Below are 25,990 nucleotides of genomic sequence, written 5' to 3'. Positions count from 1 at the left end.
CTCAGTCATGTCTGACTCTTTGCAACCCCATGGACTGTAGCCATGGGATTTTCCAGGCAAGAATACTGGAGTGGGTTGCCATTTCCTTCTCCAGGCGATCTTCCCGACCCAGGGACCGAACCTGGGTCTCCGGTATTGTAGGCAGACGCTTTACCATCTGAGCTACGGGTTAAATGTCATAGGAAAAGCAAAGCAGCATAACATATTGTCTCTGTTTCCTCAAGAAATTTAAAATCTAGTATGGACAGATAAAAATAACATTTGAACTGGGCCCCAGTGGCAAACGATATAAATGGTAATGGAGAAAAAAGATTCAATAATAACTCTTTGAGCCTGGAAAACCAACTTGTGAAACAATTAGTAAAGATAGGAAACTCAGGTCAAGTTGATGAAGCTTGGTTTTAACTGATATGGGATAGCCAAGTTGAAATGTCTGGACAATAATTAACTATGTTCCTGGAGGTGGAAAAAGAAGACAGGTCTAGTAATTTGAAAATTAATAACATAAGGGTGATAGATGAAGCTGTAAAGGTAAATGATATCTCTAAAAGGATACAAGGTGATATAAATTGAGATTTAGATATTAAGGAATGGAGAAGTAAATGAAATAGGGTACCGCTAGAGAAGCAAGAGGATGTAATATAACAAAGGTCAAGAAGAGAGGACATTTCAAATAGGAGGTAGTCAAAAGTGTCAAACACCACATACAGGTTAAAAGAGAAAAATAAATTGAAGACTGAAAATTAGCTGGTGACACCTAAGAAGGTAGTTTCACTAGAGTGCTAAGTATGACAGTGAAGTTGTGAGTGGAAAAAACAAGTAATAAGAAAATAGTATAACTCATGCTAGAGAGGACTTGCAAAATAATTGGAAGGAGGGAAACGGAATGGTTATCTGAGATTGACCAGAGTTAAGACTGCATCTGACCCACATGTTTACCTCCTCATTATATAATACTGTTTCATAATATTACAGCTATAGATAAATAGATAAATACAGAAAAATAATCAACACCATCTTAGATCTGACTTTTCTGCATAAAAAGGGAAGACAAAACCATGAACTTCTTACAACTCTTTAGACCAAGGATACTTAGATTTCTCTCTCTGCTACAGGATAATTAAACCTGTTAGACAATAAACTGTGGAAAATTCTGAAAAAGATGGGAATACCAGACCACCTGACCTGCCTCTTGAGAAATCTGTATGCAGGTCAGGAAGCAACAGTTAGAACTGGACATGGAACAACAGACTGGTTCCAAATAGGAAAAGGAGTCCGTCAAGGCTGTATATTGTCACCCTGCTTATTTAACTTCTATGCAGAGTACATCATGAGAAACGCTGGACTGGAAGAAACACAAGCTGGAATCAAGATTGCCAGGAGAAATATCAATAACCTCAGATATGCAGATGACACCACTCTTATGGCAGAAAGTGAAGAGGAGCTAAAAAGCCTCTTGATGAAAGTGAAAGAGAGTGAAAAAGTTGGCTTAAAGCTCAGCATTCAGAAAATGAAGATCATGGCATCAGGTCCCATCACTTCATGGGAAATAGATGGGGAAAGAGTGGAAACAGTGTCTGACTTTGTTTTTCTGGGCTCTAAAATCACTGCAGATGGTGACTGCAGCCATGAAATTAAAAGACGCTTACTCCTTGGAAGAAAAGTTATGACCAACCTAGATAGCGTATTCAAAAGCAGAGACATTACTTTGCCGACTAAGGTCCGTCTAGTCAAGGCTATGGTTTTTCCTGTGGTCATGTATGGATGTGAGAGTTGGACTGTGAAGAAGGCTGAGCGCCGAAGAATTGATGCTTTTGAACTGTGGTGTTGGAGAAGACTCTTGAGAGTCCCTTGGACTGCAAGAGATCCAACCAGTCCATTCTGAAGGAGATCAGCCCTGGATTTCTTTGGAAGGAATGATGCTAAAGCTGAAACTCCAGTACTTTGGCCACCTCATGCGAAGAGTTGCCTCATTGGAAAAGACTCTGATGCTGGGAGGGACTGGGGGCAGGAGGAAAAGGGGATGACAGAGGATGAGATGGCTGGATGGCATCACGGACTCGATGGACTTGAGTCTGAGTGAACTCCGGGAGTTGGTGATGGACAGGGAGGCCTGGTGTGCTGCGATTAACGGGGTCACAAAGAGTCAGACACGACTGAGCGACTGAAATGAACTGAACTGAACTGACAATGGGACAACTGAATAAGTGATATTTTTATTGTCTGGCGTCTCAAATCTTCCTATTCTTCCAAAATGGACTATTGGTATCTGCCCTTTCATAAGAGGATATTCATGGAGGATGCTCTACCTTTCTGTCTAGTAGTCGCTTCTTACGCATGGTTGGGGGTTCTAGATAGATTCGACCTCGCATGGCCAGCTCTATCAGGATGCCACCTCGCAGGCCAGATGATATGCAGTCATTCCAGAAAGATGTGTAACCCTAGGAAAGGGGAAAAGAGAAAAGAAAGAACATTCTGAAAGGGGTATGGACTTGCAGCAAGCAACCAAAGAATGTTCCATTTTTTTCTGTGATTCATTTCACATCACATTACATGAACTCAAGGCAAAATACAGAATAAATGAAAAAAAAAAGTCTCTTTAACTTCCTTAATCCACCCCTCCCCCCAAAGTATGACTTTCTAACTTCAAGCTCTTTGTGAATTTCTATGGTTGGGCTGTTAATAACTGGCATGCCAAATTTCAATTTTTGAGAAAAATTTTGGTTTCTTTGCTTCCATGACATTCTAAATTTCACAGTGGGATACAAATAAGTAGAAAGATGTATATTGTTTGAGCTTTTTTTACCTCCAAGGTATGTATTAGTTGCAGGCTATTTTGATGGATGGTGTAGTAGAAACCCACCTCTGCCATTGACTAGTTAAGTGCCTTGGTATGTTACTTAACCTTTCTCAAGTGCAATGTCCTCATCTGTAAAACAAGGGCACTAATGTCTATATAAGTTTATTTTGAAGAATAAGATATATATTATCAATATAAGAAACCATTTAGCATAATACCTGGCATATTGTACGCACTTACATGTTAGTGTCCCTTCCTGAGGAACTACAAGGAATACAATAATTAATAGCCACTATCTTAAGGATCTGAAAATGTAGCTGGAAAGACCTGAAAACTTGAGGGAAGCTTTCTGTGACAGTATAAAATTTAAATAAAGGCTCAACTGAAAAATGGAGTAGAAGAAACAGGTATAAATTACTATAGAAGGCCTGGTTTAGATGATACTTTTTCAAATTATAAATTACTTTTGGGCTAGAGCAGTTAGGAACTCTTATGGGACCTGAGCTGGGATTTGAAGAATAGGTTGGATTTAGCAGAGAGTGAGGGTTTTCCAGATGAAGGAAGTCATTCAAATTCTACCTATTCTTCAAACAGCCATTTTAAGCAAAAGCATTAAGGAAGGAGACCTCAAATATGTTTAGAGATTTAACTCAAGGATTTAAAGAGAACTCATGAGATCAAGTTGGTCGGGCTAGGCTGTAGAAAGCCTTGAAGCTTTGAACTTTTTACTGAAAGGCAATATTGAATTCTGAAGGTTCTAAGCAAGGAGTTGTGATTAACACAAGGAAGACCTATCAGTTTTGAACTGTGTAACACGTTTTAGCTATCTTTGGGTGTAGCTTTCCCTCTCACTGGAGAGAGGCCAGGTGTGATATTGGCAGATTCTAGCATGGCTTTCAAGCATGAACAAGACTAAGTCACTATTCTTAACAGTAATGTCTAATATATATTGAACACCTAACTGTTGTAGATTTGTGCTAAGCTTCTTTGCATGCATTTTATGATTACATCTTCACAACCATCCTGTAAGGGAGGTTCTACTATTATCCACATGTTAAAGATGAGGAAACTAAGGCTTATGGAGGTTATGTAAAATGACAGGTGTGGATTCAATCCTTGGTAGGAAACTAAGATCCTGCATGCCAAATGGTGTGGCCAAAAAACATCCAGTTTTCCTCTTTATTGATTTAGAAGTTATACATTCACTTTTATTTAAGAAGTTATCTTTGAAATTTTAACATGCATGATAATTTAAAATTAATATACTATTAAAACAAATCAATATATTAATCTCTCCTAATTGGCCAATATTTTATCTTTTACTTCACAAATTAGACATCATTATTTTATACAGGTAGCACTTGTTTAGATTTACTCAGATGCTTACCAAATTCTTTGCTCACCATTTCTTCTTGCATCTCAGATCTCCTTTCTGGTACCATTTTCCTTCTTTCTAAAGTAGAATTTCCTTAAGTAAAAGTCTGTTGAAGGCAAATTCTATTTTGTTGATCTGAAATGTCTTCATTTTACCATTGTTTTAAAAATATTGTTTTTCTGGATATAAAATTCTAGATTGATAGTTTTCTCTTTATCATATTGAAGATATTATGCCCTCCTCTTCTAGCTTCCATTGTTGCAGTGAGAAATCGATCATTCTTATTGATTGTGATAGGTGGCTTGTCTTTTTTCTTTGGTCCTTTCAGATTTTCTCTTTTGGTGTTTTTCCATTTGACTACAACATAAGTGTGTGTGAATTTATGTATCCTGTTTGGTATACACTTCCTGTATCTGTAGGCTCATTTATTACTTCTCAAAAAATGTCAACTCTTTTTTCTAAGAATTTTGACTTTCCTCTATTCCCTTAATTCTTTCAATTTTTCTTATTCTAACCTCCGTGCCTTTTAACGTCTCCTATATATTTTCCATTTCCATTGTCTCTATATTGCTTTTTCAAGAGTTAGTTCATATCTGACTTCAAATTTATTCTCCATCTATATTTAATATGTTAAACTAACCCTGAGAAAGTGCTAGTTGCTCAGTCGTCTCCAACTCTTTGCAACCCCATGGACTATAGCCCTCCAGGCTCTTCTGTCCATGGAATTCTCCAGGCAAGAATATTGGAGTGAGTAGCTATTCCCTTCTCCAGGGAATCTTCCTGACCCAGGGATCGAACCTGGGTCTCCTGCACTGCAGGCAGATTCTTTATCATCAGACCCACTGCTTTACATCTCTTAAAGTTCCATTTATTTTTCACATTTACCTGGTCATTTGTGATCATTTCCTCTTTTGTGATTCATTTTGTGTTCATTTTATGATTATTTTATTTCTTTAAAAAATCATAGACATTTCACATTGTTTGATCATTTTAATATCTAAGGTCCTTAAATGAACCATTGTTACTTCTGCTGATTCTTTCTCATGGGTGTATTTTTCTTTGTACGTTTGATGACATTTGATTAAGAGGCCCATATTTAATTTTTTATAAATCTATGAGATTTTGGAGGCCTAAACTTAGGATGTATTCCTTTACCTTTTTTTCGACCACAATATGTGGCACATGGGATCTTCCCTGATTAGGGATCAGATCTGTGCCCCCTGCATTGGGAGCTTGGAGTCTCAGCTACTGGATCACCAGGGAAGTCCCTGAGGATGTCTTCCTTTAGAGAAGATCTGCATTTGCTTCTGCTGTGAGTAAGGCATGGTGGGACTGGGAGACTACCAAGAATACAGTTCTGGCAGGGTGGGGGGCAGGGGAGCACACCATATGACTTGTGAGATCTTAGTTCCCTGACCAGGGAACTAACGTGGATCCCTGGAAATGGAAATACCAAGTCCTATAAACTGGACAACCAGGGAATTCCTCCAACAATACATTAAAAAAATTAAGCCTTACCACTATACTGCAGAACTAGAGGTCTTCTAATTCCATTTTCCCCATAACCTTCAAGCTCAAATAAATTATATAACTCCCTTCCCCTCTTCTCCTCCCAGTCAAATCCAAATTTCCTAGTGAAAGTAGTAGTGAAAGTGTTAGTCACTTAGTTTTGTCCAACTTTTTTTGACTCCATGGACAGTAGCCCACCAAGCTCCTCTGTTCATGAAATCCTCCAGGCAAGAATACTGGAGTGGGCTGCCATTCCCTTCTCCAGGGAATCTTCCCTACCCAGGGATTGAACCTGGGTCTCCCTTATTGCACTTAAATCAGGAGGCTGCTTACTTGTTTCTCTCTGGCATATTTTCCCTAGAACACTATTCTCCAGCTTTCTGGAACAATTTTAAGTACTCTTAATGCACCTTTTTTGCCTACTGGCCTTTGCACACACAGTTCTGTCTAGAAGAAACAAAACTCTTCTTTACTTAGCTCTTCCTTGTTCTTAAGGATTGAATACAAGGGTCACATCTTCCACATAACCTTCTCCAACATTATCTTTTCCTCCACTCCACCCTCTGGGTTAGGTTCCTCACCTGGGTGTGTGTGTGTGGGTCTACTTCTCCTCTATCATTTATTATTTCATATTGTAATCAACTGCTTATCCTCAGTAGAATATAAATTTATTATATATTCTATATAAGGAGAGAATATACGACAGTATTTCTCAATAAATGTTTCTGGAAAGCACAAATTTATGATTTAAAGTAAATATGTTAACTTGGTAAAAGCTCAGCCTGAACTATAAGCATTCCTAGATTTATCCAAATTTCCTGAGGGTCTGATCTTAGACTCAAAGGTGGGATTAGTTCTCTTCACTGCTTGCCTCATGGCTACTTCAAGAGTAATCTTTATAACTCCTCTTTAAGGAGGGAAGTAAGCCTACCCACCACCCCCCACTCCTGAGTAATACTTGGCTTTATAGAAGTTAGCTGCCTAGTTAAGGTTAAACTATAACTTTACTTTAGAATATATAATTTACTTAGGTATAACTTTTAATCCTGTTGACTATGAAGCTCAACAGGTGTACAAACATTTCAACCAGTAATATAGCAATTAGAGGAAAGTTTTCCTTGTTTTTTCATTTCTACCTGACCATATAACTTCTGTTTCAGTAACAACGATATCAGATTGTCAACAGAACTATAAATGAGAAGTGCTGCAAATGAAGAAACAATGGCCAGGATGTACAAACTGTGTGTTTTTCAATAGCACCCTTTCCCAACATAGTATCTCACACTATATAAAACTCTTCAAATCAGTTTTTTAACTTTTTATTGAATCATGTCATAATAGTAAAAAAGTATAAGAATATACATGAAGACTTTAAAATACAGTTATAACTCTGAAGTCCATTTCCCTCTAAATTTATCTAGCTGTCTTGGTAAATTCTCAAGCCATGTATAATGAAGATTCTGTGTTAAAGGGTCAGTGCTTTAGTATGCAGGATGATCTAGCATGTGCATACTGAAGTTTACCATTCAATCATTACATTTAATTACCAAAGGCTATATACATGAGGGAAAAAAGAAGAATTTTAGAATCTACTGAGAAACCAAAATTGCACACTGCTTCATGATCGACAGAAAATACTGGAGGACTGGCAGAATGAGATCTTTGAATAGCAGACTTTGTCTTGATTATAAATGTAATACATAATTGTCAAAAAAAGAAGAGATATTTTAGAAATGTATAATTTAGAAAGTAGAAGTCTCATAATCTTCTCACGTCCACATAACAGTTTAGTGGATATTTTCTAGACTTCATACGCATAATGTATTGTATTATACATTTGCTAATATTACATACAGAAATATGATTATACTGAGTGGCAACTTTCCACTTAGGCATTATTTTGGATATCTTTCCACATCACTAAACACACAGCTACCTCAACCATTGTTATGGGCATAGTACTGCATTTTAGATACACTATAGTTTATCTATTTAAGTCCTTATTGATGTATGTTTGGGTTGCTTACAGTTTTTTGCCATTATAAAAAAATGCTGTAAAGAAATATTCATTTGTATGTGTGCTTCTGTTCAATAAATTCTTAGAAGAAATTTTTGAATCAAAGATTATACATATTGAAACTTTTGATAATGCTATTTTATTCTTGTAAAAGTTTGGGCAATAAGATTTCAATAAATTCTGAGAGTTAACACCTTTGCGCTGAATTTCCACTTAGTCAAGTGTTCATTGTTCAAACCTCTTTAAAGACACACCTCAAGACAACTCTGAAGGTTAAAGATTTTAAAGTTGCCTCCTTGGGGTAAAAAGAGGAAAGAAACCAAAGAAGCGTAAAGCATCATTAAAAGGAGCTTTAAAAAATGTTAGAAAATCCTTAAAGTTGAATGAAAAACAGGCAAATATACAATTTCATATTCAAGATGATCAGTTACATAAAATACTGTCTACTTTAAAAGGTGGTTTTCTAATTTTTCCAAATTAAAAAAATATTTTATTAGGAAAAAAAATCTCAGGAAAAAATCTTTCTCTCCCCCCAATCTGAAGATTCAACATTAAAACTGCTTCACTTTCCGTTACAGAAGGAATTTTGCTGTGTCTTCCTGAAGCCTTTCCTACATGCCCAATTCCAAAGGCCAATGTCTATAAGATGATCTCTAGCATTATCAAAAATTATACAAGAAAACAAGTTTTACAAGCAAAGTGAATTTTATTTCATTTTTTCCCTCTAAAAATTACTTTAAGAAGAGTTAATCTACTATTTTCCTGTAAAGTACTCTATTAGGGACTTCCCTGGTGGTCCAGTGGTTAAGATTTTGCCTTCCAATACAGGGGGTGCAGGTTCAATCCCCAGTCAGGGAGCTAAGATCCCACATGCCTCATGGCCAAAATCCAAAAACAGAAAGTAAAAGCAATATTGTAACAAATTCAATAAAGGTTTCAAAAAAAAAGTACTCTATTAAATGAATGGCTCCAAGATCTGATCTATTTTCCTCTTTTATAAATTAATGTGATTCATTCTAACTCCAATTAATATTTCTATGTCTACAGAGCCAAAAGAGACATTTTAGAAAAGAGATTAAGCATTACTAAAAGCTCACTTTGCTTAATCATAATGGGGAATAAGGAACTATGATGTTATTGGATGCTATTCTAATTTTTTAACAGATGATTTCAGCATGATTGGCAAGAATGGATTATAAACCTAGAAAAATGGATATAATTTCTCAATAAACTACATGAAGACTATATCCTTTTAGGATTACTCAGAACATTGGGTGGGAAGATGCAAAGCTGATCATAATAATCAGTTTATTAGCTTTCTCAGGGCTGCCAACTGAGGTTTTGTGTGTGTGTGAAAGCCAGGAATCCTAACCACTAGGCCCCCCAGGGAACTCCTTTTTTTTTTTTTTAAATAAAAGCCACTGTCAAAAGTTCAGAAAATTAAAACAAGTAACACAGTGGTTGCATTAGTGGTAAAGAATCCACCTTCCAAAGCAGGAGAAGCCAGAGGCATGGGTTTGATCCCTGAGTTGGGAAGATTCCCTGGAGTAGGAAAAGGCAGCACACTTCAATATTCTTGCCTGAGAAATCCCATGAACAGAGGAGCCTGGTGGGCTTCAGTCCATGGGGCCACAAAGAGTCAGACACGACTGAGTGACTAAGCACAGTCCCTTGTCAGTGAAAAAGAAATCCAAAATAAAAGAAAACTGGTTAGCTTTGAATATTCCTACCTTAGCTTTACACCTCATTCTGACCAGTAAAAATGTCCTTAATTTTTATTCTAAACAATTAAAAAATGGTTGTAGCACCAGAAACAGTAACTAACTTATATGCCTTTCTTTTCCCACAGTGTTACTCAGCAGTATACATACATTTTAGAAAATACAGAAAGAAAAAAGAATCATATAAAATAAAATAAAAATTGTTCATAACTTCTATCATCTTATTATTTGCATATATATAAAACCAGATTTTTCTTTATATATATACTACACATATCTTTTCTAATACCCACCAATTTTCCCATCTGTTTCTTCTCTCACCACAGTTTTGGGGCTTTCCTTCATAGAACATTTGTGTAAATTATGGAACAGAATGTACACACTACAGAAAAGAAAGTGAAGTCGTTCAGTCGTGTCCAACTCTTTGTGACTCTATGGACTGTTGCCTGCCAGGCTCCTCTGTCCATGGGGATTTTCCAGGCAAGAATCACACACTATAAACTTTCATAAAATACTGAGGCACAGAGGTAGAAGAAACTGTGAGAAAATTTCACAACTTTTCCTAACAAGGAATCAATAGAATATAGCCTAAAATGGAACCATGATTTAAGAAAACATGATCCCAACACCCTTTTTAAAAAAAATTTTTGGGAAATTCCCTGCTGTTCCAGTGGTTAGGACTTGGTGTTCACTGCCAAGGGCCTGGATTTGATCCCTGGTTGGGGAACCTTTAAGATCCCACAAGCTGCATGGCCAAAAACAAACAAAAACTGCAATACTATCACACCTAAAAAATTAACAATTCCTTAATACTATAAACTATTCTGTAAGCCTCCAAATTTTATTAATTGTTTAACATATTTTTTAGGATAATTGGTTTGTTTGAATTAGGAGCCAAACAAAGTCTACACATAGTCTTATGTTTTCCACAAGCTCTTTTTAAACCTTATTTGGGTCTTTTAGTAAATGACATTTATGAAAAGTAAGTGATGAAGAAAAGCAATGTTCAAGTTAATCTCAACTTCCTCTTTATGTCAATTTCAAGTAACATGACATCACATTTTTAAAAAATGGAGTAAATCATACTACATGTGCTATTTTTAAAGTAAAATGTAATAAACACAATTTTACTGAAATTTAACACAAAGCGAAAATAAAGTGAACCTAAAGGAAATACTGAACTTCAATCATTTTATTACAAGAGATTTTCCTAACAGACTTATTTCTATGGTTAAGAAAACAGATTATTAAGAAGTTGAGTTTTGTTGTTCAAATGTTTCAATTTTAGACATCTAATTGACTTCTTACTATAAAAGATAAAGTTAATATCTCTCCTACACTTTCATCTTTATTCCTTTACTTCCCAATTTTTAAATTATAAATTTATATGGATACTACTCTTTTATTGATATATAAATTTACATTAGTTTCAGGTATACAACATAATGATTATACACACACACACACACACACACACACACACACACACACACACATACATTGTGAAAGGATCCTGGCAATAAATCTTCTTAACATCAAACATAGTTAATTACAATTTTTTTCTTGTGATGAGAACTTTTAAGATCTACTCTCTCAGCAACTTTAATATATACAATACAGTATTATTAATTATAGTTATCATGCTTGAAGATTATATCTCCAGGACTTTAACTGGAATTTTGTACCTTTTTGATTGCCCATAAGACTTAGAAAATGAATTAACTAAAGACATTGAGAGGTATGATAAATGCAAGGGAATTTAGAGAACCGCAAGGTCACTTTTTGATTTGTAATGGGCTTTGAAAGGAAATGCAGAATTTAACATAAGTTATGGGGATAGTAACACGGCCAGAATATATAAAAAAGAAATGTGGGGATTCTGGGAAGTTGCCTTATAGCAAGTATCAGAAATCTGTTTTCCCACCAAGACACAATTTTATCAGTACAATCTGTCTGATATAAGTATTTTCGAACTTGGGAAGCTCTTGAAGGTTTGCAACTTCCAGGGGGAGCCATGGATCACTAATTACAGTCAATTCTAGTCAATTTCAAATTTTAGTTTAGCACAGGCTACCCATCTCCTATCCCCTAATCCCATGGCAGGCAGCCATGCATGTGGCTTATATGCAGCTTATATGTTCTACTAGGAGCTAGGGTAGGCAATATGGACTCTGCCATCCAAATAACAGGGATCTGCATTCTGATCATGGAAGTGCAGACACAGAGACCATTGTAACCTCCCTTGTTTGCTGCAAGCCCTTCACCTTCTGGCTGAAGTGACTGCCAGGTGATTTAAAGGGTTGATGTCTTTTTCTTCCTCTTTTTTCTCTTGTCTCCTTTTTGGAGTCAGATACCAAAGACTAGGACATTCAAAAGCAACTACATACACAGGGGAAATTTAAGTCAACTAAAAATGAATTAAAGACTTAAGCATAACTCCTGAAAAACAGTAAAACTACAAGAAGAGAACACAGACGGTAAGCTCTCTCTCCAGGTTTTTTGGACTTGATGCCAAAAGTACAAGCAACAAAAGCAAAAAAATTTTAAAGGGGACTACATCAAATTAAAAAGCTTCTGCACAGCAAAGGAAACCCATCAATAAAATGAAAAGGCAACATATGGAATGGGAGAAAATATTTACAAACCATATATCCAATAAGTGATTAACATCCATGGCATATAAGGAACTCATGTAACTCAACAGCAAAAAACCATATTGTGCAATTTAAAAATGGGCAAAGAACCTGAACAGACATTTTCCAAAGAAAATACACAAGTGGTCCACAGGCACATGAAAAGGTGCTCAACATCACTAATCATAAGGGAAATACAAATCAAAACCACAAAGAGGGACCTTCCTGGTTGGTTCAGTGGCTGGGATGCCACGCTCCCAGTGCAGGGGATCGGGGTTCGATCCCTGGTCAAGGAGCTAGATCCCACATGCCACAACTAAGAGTTGGCATACAGAAACTAAGGATCATATGTGTTGCAACTAAGACCTGATGCAGCCAAATAAATTAATTTACATAAGTTAATTTAAAAAAATGACAATGAGATAACAACTCATACCTGTTAGAATGGCTATTACTAAAAAGATGAGATAACAAATGCTAGCAAGAATGTGGGGAAAAGGGAATTTCTATATACTGCTGGTGGGAATGTAAACTGGTATAGCAACTATGGAAAACAGTGTGGAGGTTTCTCAAAAGAAAGTAGAAACAGGATTACCATATGATCCAGCAATTCCACCTCTGTGTATATATACAAACGAAATAAAACCACTATTGCAAAAAGATATCTGTATTAAACTGCAGCATTTTTCACAATAGCCAAAGTGTGGAAACAATCTAAGCGTCCATCAACAGGTAAATGGATCAAGGAAAAAAATATTACTCAGTCTTAAAAAAAGACAGAAATCCAGTCACTTGTGACAACATGAATGAATCTGGAGGGCATTATGCCCCAGAGATATTTCACCTAGAGGTGAAATAAGCCAGAGAAAAAGATAAACACTGCATGGTATCACTGACATGTAAAATTAAAAACAAACAAACTGAGCTCCTAGAAACAGAGAGTAGAAAAGTGGTTGCCAGGGATTGGGAAGTAGGGGGAAACAGGTAGAGGTTAGTAAAAGGGTGCAAACTTTCAGTTACATAATGAATAAGGTTCTGATGTATACCATGGTGACTATATTGACAACACTATATTGCTATCTACTTTTTCTTAAAGTACACTTGATTTACAATTTTACGTTAGTTTCAGATATATAACAAAGTGATTTGGTTAGATAGATATAGATATTTCCTTTTTTCTGATTCTTTTCCATTATAGGTTATTACAAGATACTGAATATAGTTCCCTGTGCTATACAGTAAATTCTTATTTATTTTATATATGGTGATGTGTATCTGATGTCACTGTACTGTATAACCAAAATTTGCTAAGAGAATAAATGTTCTCTTGTACACACACACAAAGGCAAATATCCATCAGGTGATGGGTGTGTTAATTAATGTGATGGGGTAATCTTATTGCAATGTATACATATACAAAATCATCATGCTGTATACTTAATTTCACAATTTTTTTCAGTTATACCTAAATAAATCTGAAAAAACAAAACCCAGCAAATCTGATTTCCAGAGTTACCTATTATTACACTCAAATGTCCAATTTTCAGTCAAAAAATCATAAACAGTTCAGTATCACTCAAAAGAAAAAAAAAAAAAAAACAATAGAAACTGTTCCAGAAAGACCAGATGACAGACCTAGTTAACAATACTTTAAAATGATAGATTCTCAAATAACTAAAGGAAGATGTGTAGAAAGTCAGGAAAACAATGTATGAAGGAAATGGAAGTATCAGTAAAAAGAAAACCTAAAAATAAATCAAAAAGGAATTCTAGAGCTAAAAGTATAATTACTGAAATAAAAATTTACTAGAGGGATTCAAAGGAAGATTTGAGCAGGCAGAAAAATTAACACACCTGGAGATAGGACAAACTGAAATTATTGAGTCTGAGGAACAGAAAGAAAAAAGATTGAAGAATAATGAACATATCCCAGGGAATTGTGGGATATCAACAAAAGTGAACCAACATACACACTTTGGGTATACTTTTGCTCTCTGCAGGGAGTGCAAAAGGGGCAGAGAGATTATTTGAAGAAATACTGGTCTAAAATTTCCCAAGTTTGATAAAAAGGTATGCATATAAACATCCAGAAGCTCAATGAACTCCAAACAGAATGAACTCAAACATATGCACACTGAGGCACAGTAAAATCAAACAGTCGAAAGTCAAAGACAAAGAGAGAATCTTGAGCGCAACAGAAGAGAAGCCACTTGTCCCATACAAGAGAGCCTCAATAAGATTATCAACAGATTTCTCATCAGAAACTTCAGAGACCAGAAGGCAATGGGCTAATATATTCAAAATTCAAAAAGGGGCAGGGGGGGAAACACCTGTCAACTAAGAATTCTCTATCCAGCAAAATTATCTTTCAAAAATGAAGGTGAAATTAAGAAATTTCCAAATAAACAAAAGCTCAGGGAGTCCCTTTCGACTAGGTCTGCCCTGTAAGAAATTCTAAAGGGTACCCTACAGGTAGAAATGAAAGGACACTGGACAGTAACTCAAAGCAGTATGATGTCAGTAAAGTAAACACATGGACAATTACAAAAGCTAGTATTAGAGTAAAAATGATTTGCAATTCCACTTTTTGTTTTCTACATGATTTAAGAGACTAATACACTTTAAAACATTAGTCTAAAAGCGAGTATTGGTGTAACTTTGGTTTGTTATTCTATATTCTGTTTTGTACATAATTTAAGAGACTAATGCAGCATAATTAGCTTAAGTTTGAGGGCATAAAATATATAAAGATGTAATTTTGTAACATCAATAACTAAAAGGGGTGGGGTGGAGCTGTAGAGAAGCAGTTTCTGTGTGTTAGTTAAGTTGGTATAAATTCAACTTAAAATGTTATAACATTAGGATGTTAAATGTAATCCCCATGGTAACAAAAAAGAAAACAGTTACAGAATATACAGAAAAGGAAACGGGAATTGAAACATGTCAGTATATATATGCTCAACTTGAACATAAATTTCACAATTTATTGTTCCAGTTTAACTTTGACTCCCATAAAGAGAGGATAATATGTGCTGTGCAGGATCAAGATAGAGAAAGTGCAAACTTTTTTGAAAACTCTATTGCTATACTAACAAAATATGAAGACAGAGACAAAGAGATGAAATGGCTCACATCAAGTTTATAGAAGCAGTGGTCAGAGCCAAAAGTCCAAATTTAAGTGGATGGCTTTTGTCTTAATGTCAATACCAGAAATGTTAAAACAGCATGCATTTGGGTACTGGGGAGCATATATAGAGGCAGGCTCTCAATGAAACAGCTTAAATTATATTTTCCTACTGTTAAAATAGGACTTTGATCTCCCAGTTTATTACCTTTTGAACCAACAGTAAATAATCCTTTGGGATCACTTGACTAGATATTAAAAAAAAAAAAAAGAGCAAAACAAAAGTTCTTTTTTGGGGGGTAACAGCCTATGTTAAAACCATAAAAGCTGACAAACAAGTCTTTCTGATACACTTGCCCTATTCACAATGGCAATACCAGGGACGAGAGATTTATTGTTCATTTTGTGCAATCAGGAAACTAAAAGACCAGGTTGTGACCTAAATTATAAATTATACTTTTAATCTTTTGATTGTAATAAAATGTTTTTGGACTGAGCAACTTTCAAAGAGGAGCAATTTTCTCCACCTATAGCCATTCATCCACAAGTTGTATACTAACTTATTGCAGCTGATTTTGTTTTTAACTTACAGATTGTTTGTTCACTGAGAATTTTTTTTTAACCAGCTTAAAAAAAACTGGCACTTCCAATCTCCCATTGCTAATAAATTATAGTGAGTAAATTACAATTGATGAAGGATCATTAGTAATTTTGAAAAGATAAGCATTAACATATTTTAGATCTATAATTTAAAATGAAAGTTTTATTCAGTTTATCATTTTTTATAGGTATGAATGGTGACATTGTTTGAAAGAACATAACTGGTAAAAGTACAAGAATATTGTTAGCAGCACTATTCATAATGGACTCCTGAGTGTCCATTTACTAGTACAATGGCCATATATTCATATAATGAAATACTACACTGTAATGAACTGAATTAAATTATATTCAACAATATGGATAGATTTCAAACATAATGAACAAAAGAATACATGATAGTATTAACCCCAAAACATAAAGTTTAAAAAACAAGCAAGACGGAAATATATTATTTAGGGATTTATACACGTTAAAACTATAGGGAGATACAGCAGCGTGTGATTAGGGAAGGGCACAAGATGATGCTTCTAGGATGCTTGACAATGTTCTATTGCTGGTGGTTACATGAGTGTTTGTTTTTGGGGACTTCCCTGGTGGTTCAGTGGCTAAGACACTATGCTCCCGATACAGGGAATGCAGGTTCAATCCCTGGTCATCCCATGTCTCAACCAAGGGTACACATGCCGCAACTAAAGACTCCACATGTTGCAATTAAGACAGCCACATGAGTGTTTAAAACTACTTGTTAAATTTTACATATGTGTTTTAAACACTTTTTTGGATAGGTTGTATTTTATAATTTTTGAAAAGTTAAACAATAAAACACACAACTGGATGTCCAACTCTGGTACTTCTTTATAACATCTAAGTTCATTTAAAGGAAATGGGATGCATGTGGTTATTCCAGTTATGGATCACTGAAATTATTTCAAACATGCAACTGATGTTCTTTTTTCCTAGAAACTGTCTCTCTTCACTGACTAACTCTTGCTCATCTTCAGAATTCAGATTAAGACTTATCACCTCCCATAAGTCTTCTCCAATATCGTTTCTCTTTCCCTCTCCCACCTATTATTTTCCACACCTATCCAAGTTAGGTATCTTTCTTCTCTGTTCCCTCAGTACTCAGAACATAGTATGCATATATCTCACTTTAGCACAACAGTCTGCTGACTTTTCTGACCCCTCTCCTAACTTCTCCAGCCACTCTCAGCTCATAGACTATAAATAATCTCAAAAGCTGGGACTTTTGTTTTTGTTCTTTTCTAATATTCAGCACTTGTCATATACGAGATATTCAATAGATTTCTGGTGACTAAACGAATGAATGAAAATATATTTCCAGGGGACCTTCTTGTGGTTCAGTGGTTCAGTGCAAGGCAAGGGATACCAGTTTGATCCCTGGCCAGGAAGATTCCACATACCCCAGGGCAACTAAGCCTGTGCATCACAACTACTGAAGCCTGTGTGCCTAGAGGCCTTGTTCAGCAAGAAGAGAAGCCACCACAATAAGACTGCACACTGCAACTAGAGAGTAACCCCTTCCCCCCACTTTCAGCTCTCTCTAACCAGACAAAGCCCATGTGCAGCAACAAAGACATAGCACAACCAAAAAGAAATAAAAATTTAAAAAAGAAAATACATTTTCATAATACCAGTGAACAATACTGTCAATTTTTACTCCAGTGAGATGAGAAATATGGTGAAAGCTTTTATGTTACATTACACAGTTGTTGTTGTTGTTCAGTCAGAGTCACGTCTGACTCTGCAACACCATGGGCTGCAGCACGCCAGGTCTCCCTGTCCCTCACCATCTCCTGGAGTTTGCCCAAGTTCATGTCCACTGAATCAGTGATGCCATCCAACCATCTCAGCCTCTGTTGCCCTCTTCTCCCTCTGCCTTCAGTACTTTCCAGCATCAGGATCTTTTCCAATGAGTCCACTCTTCACATCAGGTAGCCAGATTATTGGAGCTTCAGCTTCAGCATCAGTTCTTCCAATGAGTATTCAGGGTTGATTTCCTTTAGGACCGACTGGTTTGATGTCCTTGCAGTCCAAGTGACTCTCAAGAGTCTTCTCTGGCACCACAGTTTGAAAACATCAGTTATTTGGTGCTCTGCCTTCTTTATGGTTCAACTCTCACTACATGACTACATGACTACCGGAAAGACCATACAGCCTTGACTACATGGATCTTTGTTGGCAAGGTGATGTCTTTGCTTTATAATACACTGTCTAAATTTGTCATAGCTTTCCTTCCAAGAAGCAATTGTCTTCTAATTTCATGGCTGCTATCACCATTGCAGTTGATTTTAGAGTGCATATAAGTACTCAATAAATGGCATTATTAAGACAGAGTTTTGCAAGGAAGGGAAGAGGGTTAAAAAACACTATCCAAATTTAAAAGATTATGACCAAAAGTCAAAAGCATTAGTAGGTTCATGCTTCTTATAGGTGACTTAGTTATAAAGGTTTTCATAAATGAGAAATTTTAAATATACTAGCAATTTAATTAAAGCATTAGGTGCGGCAGCGGAGTCAGCATCGGCTGCAGCGGGAGACTTTGGCATGATGTTTCACACCATCTTGCTGGTACAGCCTACCAAGAGGCCAGAAGGCAGAACTTACACTGACTATGAATCTGTGAATGAGTGTATGGAAGGCGTTTGTAAAATGTATGAAGTACATCTGAACAGAATGAATCCCAACAGCCCCTCTATCACATATATCAGTCAGTTGTTTGATTTTATTGATGACCTGGCAGGCCTCAGCTGCCCTATTTACCAAGCTGATACCCAGACATACCAGCCTTATAACAAAGATTGGATTAAAGAGATCTATGTGCTCCTTCGTCAACAGGCCCAACAGGCTGGGAAATAGTTGAGTTTGGAAGCATTAGGGGAATGGGAGAGGGCTTGGAACACAGGTGTGTGCAGTGTGCTGTAGTGGAAGTTTTGTATTATAGTTATCCTGTTTCCGTTTTGGTATATCCTAGCCAGAATTCAATGTATTAGATAAAATGTGATGATCTTGTTCAATCTGAAAACCCCTTTGCACCTCCCCGTTTTTTTACTTAAACATTTTTATGATGATTTAGATGGAAGTTGGTTTTTGTCAGTTAACTTTGGTTCCAGTACCTCAAACCGTTCATACCTGCTTTATAACATCCACCGTACTAATCCTCCTTCAAATTGGGGTGGGGAGTGGAGGCGCAGTTTAGTTACAACCTTAAGATAAAGTCTTGGTGAAAAACAAATAAATGTTCTTTAGTTATATTTTTCAAAAAAAAAAAAGAAAGCATTAGCTGTCCATAAATCAATATTAGTATCTATAAAAAAACTTTTAATAAAGGCGATAATGACAAACAGGATCTTGATTTCAACAGGAAATAAACCTATTTTATTGTGGTCACGCTGGTAACTCAAGTTTAATTTTCTCAGTTAAGCTTAGTGTTATTGAACCGAGGAAACATCTAATTTTAAATGTATTTGAAAGGTTAGACTCTTCAACACATATTTAAATTTCCTGATTATTTCACAAGACAGTGAAGCTTAATATTTTAAACCAGTCTATGGCAGCTACTCCTCAGAAGAATTTTGAGAAAGTATGACAGTAATATTTCACAAGCAATTGGACTATAAGACCTACTATAATTTCTTTCTAGGCCTACAATTCTTGAAATTTTAGTCTCATTATGTTATTTTCTTACAGCTTTTTAAAATATAATCTAAAAAAGTTATAGCATTAGGTTCTACACTGAAAATTTAATGGAAATCTTCAGCAAAAGTTAACTTTGGGATGCAAAGGTTAACATTTAAGATTTTTTTTTTGACTTGTCACAAACAAATGATGTAAAAACACGAAATTACACATATACCAAAACATATACTCAAAACATATACCAAAGAAAATAGAGCAAAAATATTCTCCAACTAGACCCAAAAATGAAATGGATGTTGCTGTTTTCATTAGGCTGATTCCCTTTTACTTAAAGGAAAGAGTCTTCAAGTCTTGCCTGGCACTCAAAATCATTTCTACTCTGATCTGAAGCTAATTTGTCAATTTTAAGAAAAGAATGAGATCGGTTTTCTAAGAATACCACCTGCTTCAGTCATGCTGTTTTGGGTTGTAGTTTTAGCAGCTAAGTGGTGTCTGACTCTTTCACGACCCCATGTACTGTAGCCCGCCAGGCTCCTCTGTCCATAGAACTTTCCTGGCAAGAATACTGGGGTAGGTTGCTATTTCCTTCTCCAGGGGATCTTCCCGACCCAGGGACTGAATCCATGTCTCCTGCATTGCAGGCAGATTCTTTACCACTGAGTCACCAGGGAAGTACATATTTTAGTCATACTGGTACTCAATTATCTCCCAGATTCATAAAGCTCAAGATAACCATTGCTAACTCATCCAGAAGTTGATGAGTTCCGTTCTCTCCATTTATGTAAATCTATGGGCTTCCTCGATAGCTCAGTAGATAAAGAATCTGCCTGCAATGCAGGAGACATAGGAGTCTGGGTTTGATCTCTGGGTTGGGAAGATCCCCTAGAGAAGGAAATGGCACTATGCTTGCCTAAAAAATCCCAGAGACAGAGGAACCTGGCAGGTTACAGTCCAATGGGTCTCAAAGAGTCAGACAACTAAGTGTACAAACATAGCACCCATTCTTAAAGATCCAGCTAGTTTCACTGCCTTTTGTTCTTCCCCCAATTATTCCAACCTATGATGATCCTTCCTCTCTCCAACTTCCTCTGCACTTACTGTTCTAACATGGAAAAACTGGGTGTTTTTAAATTGTTGTTTACTTTAAAAATCTTTTGAATTGTGAAATATAATGCACACAGAACAGAGTACACAAAAGTGAAACACTCAATGATTTATCCCTAGGTGAATATCTATGAAATTTTCTCCAAGTAGAGAATCAGAAAACTGTTAGAAAAGCCCCTTCATGCTCTTTTCTCATCACTAACACTACCTCCTCCCCTACTTCTCACAAAAAGGTAACCACTACCCTAACAAATATGGTAATCCCCTTCTCTGTATAATTTTACCACCTAAATATGCAACCCCAAGCACCATAGCTTAGTTTATTTTATATTTACCTTACTATCTGTATAATGCTATGCCATGCTTAATTGCTCAGTCGTGTCTGACTCTCTGCGACCCTGTGGACTACAGCCCACTGGGTTCCTCTGTCCATGGGGTTTTCCAGGCAAAAATACTGGAGTGGGTTGCCATTTCCTACTCCAGGGGATCTTCCCAACCCAGGGATCAAAACGTGCCTCCTGCACTGACAGGCAGATTCTTTACCACTAGCACCACCTGGGAAGCCCTGTATAATGCTAAGCGCATTAAATGTTAATTAAATAAATCAACAAGTGGTTTGAAAGATAAGAAAACTAGTTGAGCTGGAAATCAATGTAATATTTTTAGAGCTAGTTATGCTACTGGCATTTTGGAACAACTATTACAACTTTAATAAATCAGAAAGTTTGACTTCTCCTATTTTTGTATGCCTGAGGATTTATCATTTCTCATTCTTTTTGAGTCAACTGAAAGCCAAAAATTTATCAACTATCCCCCAAAATAAAATTAGAACAATTCAAAAGGTGGATATTATCTATCCATCTTTGTATAGTGTTTTACCAGTATATCTAACACCTACTATGATCATCTCTTTAAACAAGCTTCTTTATTTTTTTATCCTATTTCCTTAAGTTTATATTAACTATTATAAACTCAGAAACACAAGTTTCTGTGTCCAAAAGACAAATCCAAAGTAAGTTTCGCTACAGAACTGAAGCAAAAATTCTAGTATCTAGATTCAGCAGGAAATTAATCATTCCTATTCAAAACTAAACCAAACAAAACAGCTTTTTATATCTAAGTTCTTCTTTTATAGTCAGTGAATGTTTCTGAGGCACTGTGTAAACATCTCAAAGTCTTTATACCACCTAATCTTCAGACCTACTCTGACTTTGTCTTAGCGAGTCAGTTTTGCTTTTTCATTTATTTAACTTTTATAAAACTAGAGCCTCACCAATCTTCTCAGCAAATAGGAAAATATACTTCTAGGCAAGATTTTCTGGTATGTTTGTGTCTTGGCCAAGTACATATGGGCATGTCTCTAGTATTAGTTTTAACAATACACAGGATATAATGTCTATAATGTCTTGTAATCTTGTTCAAGTTGGTAATTTGATGTGACAAAAAACAGAAGAGGGAAAAGTGATAGAGAAAAAAAATAAAATAGCATAATACAAAGTAAAACAAGGCTATGCTCAAGTTGAGGAGTCAGTGTAGTAAAGAAGAGATATTACTAGATGTATGTAGCCAATTCATTTCTATCTAAGGACAATTATCAAAGCCACATTTAGTGTTTTTTAGATATAAAGAAACATTTAAATTTGATGTTTTCAAAACTGAGGGCAATAATAAATATGCCTTTTTTGTATATACCAAAGTCTTCTTGAAAAGGAAGTAGACTGTTTAAAATATTACTTACATTATCTTTATAACCTCTTCATAAGGGAGGAAAGTGAAGGGAAAACACAATAAATAGTTAAATCACAAATGAAGGATAATGTATACTACTAGTAGAAAAGCGAAAAAAATATTTGATTATATCACAAGACTTGCTATCTCAAAACTAACCTCATTATAAAATAAATGTTCTATTAATAAGGGAAAAATTAGAAAAAAAGAGAAAGCTGCAATTAATTTTAAAATATTTTCTAAAATAATCTTCATCAATTATTGATCTTTAACTTCTAAAGGTCCACAGAATGGAAGTTATTCTTACTGTATTATAAGAAACCTACCAATTATTTATTTTTGTAAGCAGCTAACCACACATGTTCCTTGTCTTTTCATTTAAAAGACTTTTCTCCCTAAAGCTCAAGAAGACTTCAATGTGTGTGGGTCCCCTTTCTTAGTTTAGTAAGAGGTCATTTCACCATCAATCTCACTTGGGAAACTACAAACACTTTACACTGTGTCTTAAAATTTTGGAGTAATTCTGTAATTACACTTCAAGTGATTATACTTCTGGATTTTACCTTCCAAGAATCAGCCATCCTCCCAGACTTCCCCATGCCCCAGATGGCTGAAGCACAATTCTAAGGCCAGTTTAGCATTAATGAAAATATTTTATCAGATACTTCTTAAAAACATTCCAATATTTAAGTCTTTGAGACAGCCAAGCAAACCGAACTGCATTACCTCTTTATCTTTTAGTCCCAGGAGCAATACTTCTTCCATAAGGGTGAGGCGGATATCCTTAGAGTCTCCAATGTCCTCATTGTCTTGATTTCGGTCTTGATTCATATCTTCCTCACTTTCTACCTTCTTTTCAGAATTCTTCCCGACTTCAGTACGACGGGCCCGGTGAGTTAAGGTGGTCATTCTCACCTGTTTCTGGAGAGGGTGCTGAAAAAATATATGTATGCTTGTATAAATAAACATCTAAATATTAATGCATGCATACTAAAAATGTATACAGATAAGAAATATTTACAAACTTAAATGAGAAAGGAAGGAAGGGGTAACGACCAGAAAAAATTAGGTAGATAACACAGTATCTTTTCCAAAGTATAACAAGTTGAACTGCACTGGAAGCACTGACAAGAAATCCAATCAGTAATTCTAAAGACCAGGAGAAATGATATTGTTTTTTAAGCCTGCTGATTTCTTGTGCATAGCCTATAACCTAGGAGGGAATTTCCATTATTGTGATTCCTTTCACAAAATGGATTCTCCACAAGTTAAATAATATGGAACAGCAAAAAAAATGTGAGCATCCAGCTTCAAAGAGCATACAGTAATCTATATATAACTTCTAAAAATATTCAACGATGCATTATAAAACACAAAAATTAGTAAAAAAAAAAAATTAAGAAAAACTAAATAGAAATACATGTTCTAATACTTCCTTCCCAAACCCAAATGACTCATTTCATGCAACCACTTTGGAGATCATCAGTCTAGAGAATAACACTCAGAATATCATGTATTGCATTTCCATATAGCTAAAAACTTTCATCTCTATTCTTAGGCTAATCATCTTGCAAATACATAAACAGGTGACAACAAAAAGTACCGGCAAGAGAATGTTAAAAGATTAGCAAATTCTTTCTCAAATACAAAAAAATCAGCCTTTTTATATTATGCACTATAGGTTTTTGCTTTTTTGCCTTTTCATACTGTTTATGGAGTTCATTTGGCCACCTGATGTGAAGAGCTGACTCACTGGAAAAGACCCTGATGGTGGGAAAGATTGAGGGCAAGAGGAGAAGGGGCCACAGAGAATTAGATGGTTGGATGGCATCACTGACTCAACAGACATGAGTTTGAGCAAACTCCAGGAGATGGTGAAGGGCAGGGAAGTGTGGTGTGGTGCAGTTCATGGGATCACAAAGAGCTGGACACGACTGAACGACTGACAACAGCCGTTTTAAAAATCTACAGTCAAGAAAAATTCCACTATCGTGTGATAAAGTTTAAAGTTAGCATACTTCACATCAACCTAAATGCCAGTTCTTAAGGCGAAGTACAATAAGTATTTTAAACCAGCAATTATTGAAAAGAATAGCTTTTTCAAGGTCAAAAGAGCACATTCAAGAGCCTCTGTGACTGGATCTCATTCTATCTTCTAGCAATATTTCCCATTACTCCAAATGTACTGTTAAGCCATTTCACAAACATGTCATGCCTTCCTTTGTAGAGGATGGAGTTCTCTCCCCCTTCCCTTCCTCTCTAAATTCTACTAATTCTTTGAAATCTTACTGAGGACCCACTGTAAAGTCTTCAGGGAATCTGCTTTTCCATTACCCAGTGTCCCATGGCTAGGTCTTTCTCTCAGCTGTACTTTCAAACAACTTTAATTATACTTACTTCCTTTAAAGTATTTATTATAGTCTTTCTTTTGGTATGGCTGTCTCTCAACTGTAAACTTCTTGAGGGCAGGGATACTGTCTTCTTGGGTTTTTATATTCTCCATAGCAACTAACACAAATGTCTTTAACGTTGTAACTGCTCGACAAATATATACTGATTAAAACGAATACTCAGAAACGCATGAGAACATTTAAAACATAAATAAAGTGACTTACAAAAGATTCTTTGTTCAAGGCTGTATTTCAAATAATTCTTGGTGGGAGGCAGGCGTAGGAGTGAAAAAAGAAGAGAACCATGAAATAAATGCTTCTGGGCACTAACCCTATCTGGCACTGTGAATAGGGCTTATTTTCTAATCCAATCCAAGAAACTTAGTCTCTTCAGGGCGGAAAAAAAAAAGAGTGGGGATTTTCTTTGAAGAATTAATCATCCCTGGACATTTACTAGTTAAAAAGCCTATTAAAAAACAAACAAAAAAAACCGATGGCCCCCAAATTAAATATGAACCTCCTTCTCTCCATAAAGTAAAATATTTGGAGAGATTTTTTTTTGGACGTTAGATGTATTTCCCCCGTTGCTTACCTGACGTTACTCCTGGGTTACAGCCAAACGCAGGTTGCAGCTTGCGCTCTATTTTATGGGGACATCTGTCCCCACCCCCACCAACTACCCCCGTCCTGCTAGGTGAAAAACTTCTCAGCCACGCAGAGAGAACAAACTTCCTGATCCTTCGATGCAGAGAAGGAATAACACATCAGCTTCCTCAGGATCACTAGGCAACCTACCTTGGTGTTTCTTCATTGGACCAATCAGAAACCTCCGAGGTTGAGCTCAGCCAATTAGAGCTTGCGAGGGGAGGCTCTCCCCCCAGCTATTGTGTTGCGCTCCAGACAAACACGACCAAAAGGAGGCAGGTTTGGGTTTAACCTGACAGCTGGTCAATCCAATGAAAGAAACTTGGTAGCGAGAGGAAAGAGGGCTGCGATCCCCACCCCCCATTAAACCGGCCAATCAAAGCGTTTAGTGAGCTATCACCAGCTTCCGATCTACAAAGGTTTTTGTTGGGCAATCTCAGTGTAGCAGGTGTGTTCTGTAGCAGTGTATACTGGGACAATTAGGTGAGATGAGTTGGGATCCAATAAAGCTAAGAATACATTAAACATTTAAAAATTGGTTGTTTTCGACAATTAGCTTATCCCTAACTTTCCTGTTCCAGAAAAACCCGATCTGGGTCAGTTTGTGGACGTTTATTTGGTTTACATTAAACAGGATAGGCACATTTCTACCACAGCATTCATACTAACATTTCCCATTAC

At 36.1% G+C, this 25,990-nt stretch overlaps 1 protein-coding gene across 2 annotated transcripts in view; it reads right to left on the bottom strand.

The window, feature by feature from the left end:
- The window catches only part of GOLPH3L (golgi phosphoprotein 3 like), a 46,816-nt gene extending 21,425 nt beyond the window's left edge, over positions 1 to 25,391 (bottom strand). Inside the window, exons 1-3 of one of the 2 annotated variants that reach the window (XM_068964839.1) lie at positions 25,257 to 25,391; positions 23,001 to 23,207; positions 2,310 to 2,441 (exon numbers count right to left, since the gene is read on the bottom strand). In XM_068964839.1, the coding sequence (XP_068820940.1) occupies positions 2,310 to 2,441; positions 23,001 to 23,183 (315 nt within the window). In that variant the 5' untranslated portion in view covers positions 23,184 to 23,207; positions 25,257 to 25,391. The remainder of the gene's footprint in view (positions 1 to 2,309; positions 2,442 to 23,000; positions 23,208 to 25,256) is intronic. The other variant, XM_068964840.1, reaches the window with a different exon arrangement.
- Between the last annotated feature and the right edge of the window lie 599 nt (positions 25,392 to 25,990).

The sequence above is a fragment of the Capricornis sumatraensis genome, chromosome 2, assembly GCF_032405125.1.
Source record: "Capricornis sumatraensis isolate serow.1 chromosome 2, serow.2, whole genome shotgun sequence".
NCBI lineage: Eukaryota > Metazoa > Chordata > Mammalia > Artiodactyla > Bovidae > Capricornis > Capricornis sumatraensis.
Note: the sequence above shows the minus strand (reverse complement) of the source record. Positions and strands in the feature narration are given on the sequence as shown.